At 39.8% G+C, this 6,675-nt stretch overlaps 1 protein-coding gene across 1 annotated transcript; it reads left to right on the plus strand.

Moving 5' to 3' along the window:
* Positions 1 to 1,896: 1,896 nt before the first annotated feature.
* Positions 1,897 to 6,240, plus strand: OTOR (otoraplin). Its single transcript, XM_009077844.1, has 4 exons — positions 1,897 to 2,020; positions 2,517 to 2,656; positions 3,253 to 3,363; positions 6,211 to 6,240. The coding sequence occupies exons 1-4, from the start codon at positions 1,897 to 1,899 to the stop codon at positions 6,238 to 6,240; spliced, it is 405 nt and encodes a 134-aa protein (XP_009076092.1).
* The last annotated feature ends 435 nt before the right edge of the window (positions 6,241 to 6,675 follow it).

Consider the following 6,675-nt stretch of genomic DNA (forward strand, 5'->3'; position numbering starts at 1 on the left):
ATAAATTCAGCACTCAATAATCAGCCTCATTATTAAGGGGACAGCTGCTTCTCACCAAGAGTAATTTTGTCACTTAAGTAAAAAGACATCATTAGTAGCGTTTTTTCCCAGCTGTGGGTAGAAATTGATAGTACTGTAGTACAACTTGCCTTTGTCTTGATGGCTGGCAGTAGTAGCAAGTCCACAAGAAGAAACATCAAACTGTTTTTTAGGCAGGCTTTTCTGAAATACCTGTCCTAATGCTTCTGGGTTTGTTTGGTTTGTTTTACTTTTATTTTTTCTCATATGTTAAAAATCTTTACCGGTCTTGTGCGACATGAAATGCACTGGATGCGGTGAAGTAATCAGATGTAGTATTGTGAGTTGTAACTGTTCTAAATATTTTGGTCAAAAAATCACTTTAAAAAGTCATAGTGTTTTCTGTGTGGCCACATAAGCCACATTTTTTTGCACAAGACCTGAAAAATTGAAATTTCATCTGCTTCTGCAGTATGTTGCAAAATGATGCCCCTGCCACAGTCACCTCAATTACTGGCCCATCTCCATATACATATATATTTTTATTTTTTTCCTAGTGATGGTGTGTGATTTTTGCGAGTATTCTAATACTTATGAGTGAAAATTATTTCAATGTTCTTGTAAGGTAGCAAAAGTGATGGTTATTCCATCATGATCCTTTTGGTTTTCCTTCTGCAGTTTTTTTATAATTTTAATAGGTATTAATTATGCTGTCATTGCATCCCACTAGTTTGTGTATGTGAGACTCCCGTTGCTCTTCATCTTTATTGGCTTACAGGGGTTTGGGGCTGACTGCCACAGAAGTTGGACACTACATATGGGAGACTGGAGGAAGGAATAATGGGCTATAAGGTTAGAGGAGGCTCTTTGGGCCTCCTCACAAATCAGGAAGCACTGGTTCTCTGGAGTGCGGTTTGGGAATTTCCAAGCTTGCCCTTGGTCATGTCTAAGGACTGATCCAGACTAGCCTTCTGTAGCCTGACACCTGTGCTGTGAATTACTTACAGCACAGCATCTCTGGTGGGTGTTCCTTTGTGCATGTGCTTGCATCTACTTCCATTAAAATACTCCCCACGAGTCTTGCTTCATGTTGGGACAAGATTTGGGGAAGGGAGGTGTATTCTTGATGTCCTCCCCAAGGCGTAAGACAGCCGCTTGAGTCAGCTTGTGGCACTGTTCAGTGTCTTGGACCTGCAAACCCTCAACTGAGTTCAGCTGTACAGAAAGTGAAATGTTTGCTGTCCTGGTGTAGCCTGTCTTGTTCTGGCTGCAGCTCCCTGTGGAAGGGATCTTGCCTGTACAAGTACGCAGTGCTTGAACTCTTAGATTTCACATTTGAATTGATGACTTGCAAAACCTTTTTACTGAGTTTCAACTCCCTAATGGTTTGTTTACATTGCACCCATCTGCTAGGATCCCAGTAGGTCCTTTCTGTAGACAGAAACAGGGAAATCTCTGCCACTGAGGGTTTACGGTCCAGGGAAGATTGTGCTTGTCAGTAAGCATTTGTGAAAATGAAGGACGGGAGGATTTGTAAGGATATAATTTACTTTGCTGCTTACCATGGTCGTCTGACTTAATTTTCGTTCTCAAACTTTGCTTGAGGTAAGATTAAGGCTATGGACAATGCTAGGAAGGCTTAGCATGGTTAAATAATACAGTTGCTGATTGAAACGTTAATGCAGGATGGCTTTGGGAGGGTATTCAGTTTCGTGAGTGGATTCTGAGGTCTTCCCCCTGCCTGCGGCTCCTCTGGTGGAGTGGAATGTCCCCCAGCCCCTTCCCATTGGTCCAGTGTGTTTGTCCAGGTGTCTGCCTCTTCCATAAAAGACGGGGATTGCTGGACCTGGCATGCATTTGGCAGGTGCTGCAGAGAAAATGGCACAGCGTGTTTATTTGGTGGTTTTCCTTTTGTGTCTCAGATTAATGTGTCCTCTTGCAACTGGAATTTTTATGGACAAGCTTGCCAGTAAGAAGCTGTGTGCTGATAATGACTGTGTCTGTAAGTAAATTAGCTTTAGTTTTGAGTACAAAATAGTCTAAAAAATGACAGTGGAGTTTGGATGCTGTAGTGCGAGGGAGAAGTACTCTGTTTATTTAGCTCTGTTATATTTGCATTGGCTTGTCAAATTTAAAAGTAGAGTGGGAGGGTTTTTGTGGAATGTCACATGCAATTTTACTGCAAGAAGGGGTTTTGAAAAGGACATTTTTTACTCAATTGAAAGTTAAGTGTAGAAAGGGTTGTAACTTCCATTGTGATGAAATGGCACATTCGTAAGCTGTCACTTTGCTTCTTGGGGAATAGAAGAAGAAGCAGAACTAATTCCTGCAGATTTTTATTAAAATATCAGGATAATCCTCTCCTATCTGTAGAAATAGTTTTACCTATGTACATACAAGCTCACATGCATTTGTATTTCTCTAAAAGTGTATATGTATTTATATAGATATATAAATTCATTCACCTCATTGTTTTGTTGGTTTGCTTTTTTTCCTAGACACTATTTCCCTTGCCAGAGCAGAAGAGGATTATAATGCTTCAGACTGCAGATTCATTGATATTAAAAAGGGGCAGTTGATTTATGTTTATGCAAAGCTAGTCAAAGAAAAAGACTCTGGAGAATTCTGGGCTGGAAGTGTAAGAGGAGATTCTTGTGTATATGAACAAACTGGAAGTAGATTAACACACATTTTTGTCAAGTAATTGTAAAGGATTGTAACTCTGAGCTGTTGTGCTTAAAGCAGTAACTTAGTTTTAAAAGTGAATGTTTAAACTTAAACTGCTTGAGGACTCTTGAGGGCTTTAATTTTTTTTCTTTTTTTTTTTTTTTTTAAAAGAAATACCTTCAATAACTATATGGTAATTGTGAACAGAACCTTAAGGGGTCAGCAGTTCTTTTTTTGTGGCTGTTTGCTGAAACTATGGAAGAGAAAGCTTTTATCGCAGTTGGTGATAAAACTCTTAAATTTAAGGGAAGCAAAGATAAATATTAGCTGCATGTATATAAAAAAAATCCAGATAAACTGTAGGCAATATTAATTTACTCAAAAAAACTATTCCTGGATCAGAACTTCTGTGAATGGTTTGTTTCATGTACCAGCTAGTTGGAACCTAGGAAATGTCAAACCAGAGTAAGAACACTGTTGGTAACTCCTTTTGACTAAATGATAAACCAGCTCAAACCAGATGAGGATTGTTTTAAGGTAACTAATTATGCACCTCCTTGCTTGAAGGTTTATGGAGAACAGTATGAAGACCATATGGGGCCAGTTGGTTATTTCCCTAGCAGTTTAGTCTCAGAACAACATGTCTATCAAGAAGCAAATAAGACTCTTCCTACAACGGTAAGGAATTTGTAAAAGCCCAGCTGGCTACATAATTATACTTGGCTATGTAATGCTAATTTGCTGTAAAAACAAATCATGGTTGTGGCAGTGGATTGTAGTGTATCACAGATGCTTAGTGATCCAATCTTTGGGCCTTTATACAGGCAAATAGCCCCAATAAAATTCCAAACATAAGCTCTGATACTGCAGATCTTAAAAATCCTGCAATAAGGGCTTGATCCGATTAGAGTTGTGTTGATTTGAATCATATTCCTTCAAGACCACATAAGTTTCACCCCAAGCTTTCTTTTCTAGAGCCTGGATATTGTGCTGTGGACTTCAGTAATATGTACAAGTGTACCTTCTATTAATTGTATATGTAGATGGACACTGTCCCACAGAGCTTGTGATTACTGAGAGCATGTTTACTTTCTCATTACAAAGTTAATGGTATGTTGAAAAGCTGAATTAAAGAGGTTTTAGAGGCATATTAATGTTAGGTGAGCAAGTAGGCTGTGTTTCTGAAAGGATGGCAGTCACTGATGATGTACAGTAGTGTCTCATACAGCAGAAAATCCGTATTTTTACTAAATATCTGCAACACTTCATGGAGGAGTGGAAAAGGAGGGTCCTTTTTCAGGCACTGGTATGGTTTGGCTTACAACTAATGCTTACTGGTAGCTTATTTCTGTGCTTAAAACCAGACTGAGTGTTAGGTTTGCAGTACTTTCCTTCATCCATATCGAATATTTAGCTATATGCTGGTTTGCAGTGTATGACAAAATACAATTAGTGTGTCAGTCTTGAAATTGCATCTGGAGTCTTTCATCCGGGATCCAGATTATTAGATGGGTTTCATTAACACAGAGGAAATACGTGAAAGGAAGAATTTTATGTTAATAATTGCGAGGATTTGCATTATAATGTGTCAGACAAGCTTTGTTGAGGAAATGCACATCTCTGGGTAAGCGATTGCTTTTCCTGACACTACATTAGGTTATTCTGTGTTTGGCCCAGAAGCTTTGCAGCAACTAATTAGTCAAAGAACATGAAAGAATGACAAAAATATGTTTCTAAGCTCTTTTCTCAACATGTGACAGCCAAGCTGCTGCCTGGCAAGCTGCACTGGAAGCAGAGGTAGGTTAAAGTGATGTCTTAGCCTGCAGGCTGACTTGGGGTCCAGAATGAAACATTGTCAGGCTGCAATACTGAGTTTTAATTGGAAAGTCATTTTCTTTTGCAAATCTAGTGACACAGACTTTCAGTCCTTTCACCCTTCCTTCACATTCTCACTATGCAGGAACATTGCAGTGAAAATGAAGGGTGATACAGATACAGTCTTCATGTTCTACTGATCTCAGTTGTATGTTGCAAATGTGACCTTAAGGATCAGACTCTTTGTTCACATTTGCAACAGTGTATAGCACATCTTGACCCATGGGCATGCTGCCTGCTCCAAAACTGTTCCTTAGAGGAACTGTTTCATACAGAGCTAGTGTTGCACACCTCCATAGATGCCACCAGCTTTCCATCTGCAAGTCAGAATCCAGTCTCTCGCCCACAGTTCTGTAACCTTCCCCCAATCCATTGGCAACGTTTTTGCCTTTTTTTCCTGCTTTCTTCTTGCACCTGCAAAGCCCAACATTGGCGTTAAACTGGGATCTCGTGGGAAGGGTTTGCCATTTATATGAGGATATCTAATGATGCCCGGAGCTTAATGATGAGTCAGCATGCAGCACCTGCCCTGATCGAGGCACTGGGTGGCACATACAAATGGCATTGTGTCTGATAGGGACCTCGATGGGGAAAAGTATTGTGGGGGCACCTGCTGCCCTGGAGAGAAGCCTGAAAGAGAACGTTAGCCTGGGGGCCTATGTGTCTCTGACCCTTGTTTTACCTTTTTTTTTCCCCCTCCCAAAAAGTGACTTTTACTGTTGGAGTCAATGTATGCCATTAGCTACGGACCTTGCTATAATAAACCTTTCTGCCTGTGTACTTCTCTCAGCATCTTTTTGTGCAGCACTTGGGTAATCCATGCCTGTTGCTGCTTTTTAAGCAATAAATCTTAGGAGATTTTTTTTCTCAATGCTGTTACTTCTGAACCACTGAATCAATCAGTGGGCTGAACACAATAGGCTATGTGTACTACAGAATGGTGTTGGATTGCCTGCCTTCCCTCAGTCACAATTGGCCATTTGCTGGCTAAATGAAAGTACTTTCATTACCAGTAAGCAGCTGTTCTGCAACAGCTCCCTGTGTCCTGCTTGCAGTGGACAGCTAGATGGGATACACTAATGTAAATGAGCACTACAGTATGATGATTCCCTGTGGCAGAATCGGGATCCACATCAGCATATAAGATAATAGCAGGAAGAAAACAATTTGCTGTGAAAGCCTATTCCATGCCAGAAGTTTTCAAGCAGAATACCAGCATTTATTTTTTAGTTAGCATTTCTCTGTAGCAAGTGTACTGCACTGCCTCAGTCTAAGCTGTTCTTTTCATGTGGTATTAGGAATTGTTTAAGGATAAAGGGTTACATATGACTAACCAATCCAGGTATGGAGGTAGGAATGCAACAAAAAAGGGAGATAAAGAAATTGTTTGAAATTAAGAGAGAAGGTGGTATTGTCTAATTAATTTTAAGAATTCAAGGCAGGAACAAATTATCTGAGCTATGCAAAAGGAGTCAAAAGACAAAAGACCTTTTTCTTTTCCAGAATCCTTTGAATATATTATGGTGTACTTTGTGCATATTACAGCTTCTTCTGTGTTTGCATTTACTCATGTACCTTCGGGAGGTGATAAAGGAACATTAATCCTTCCGTAATCTCAAAACCTCTTTCCTTTTAACTCTCTTTTTTCAGGACATTGATTTCTTCTGCGAATGGCGCTGAAAGCAGTTATGCAATCTCTCGGCTGCTACCAGGGAAAGCTGACGGGAGGAAACCTGGGCACCATCCCTGAACATATAGCCCTTCCTGTGATAGATGTTTGTGAAACAAGTAGTTTTTCAATACAAGAAAATTCTCCTTTAAAGGGAGCGATTTGGGATGGGGACATAGTCCTACATAGGGTTTGTTCTTTAGAAATTTTTTACCTGCATATACTTTGTTGCTTGTTAATAAAGCTGTTAGCCTTTGAATTGCTGAAAGTCTCTGTGGTATAAAAATGCTTTGTATGGGATTAGCTCTTGACCTGTATTTTCCTGCCATAACCTTACACCATGTATTAGCTATTAGAAATGCCTTCCTTGGGTGAGCCATCTGTGACTCGCTGGAATAAATCTTTTTTGTTGCAAGAGCTATCTAACAACTGTGAAATCACCAGTA

The sequence above is a fragment of the Acanthisitta chloris genome, unplaced genomic scaffold, assembly GCF_000695815.1.
Source record: "Acanthisitta chloris isolate BGI_N310 unplaced genomic scaffold, ASM69581v1 scaffold5417, whole genome shotgun sequence".
NCBI classification, from domain to species: Eukaryota; Metazoa; Chordata; class Aves; order Passeriformes; family Acanthisittidae; genus Acanthisitta; species Acanthisitta chloris.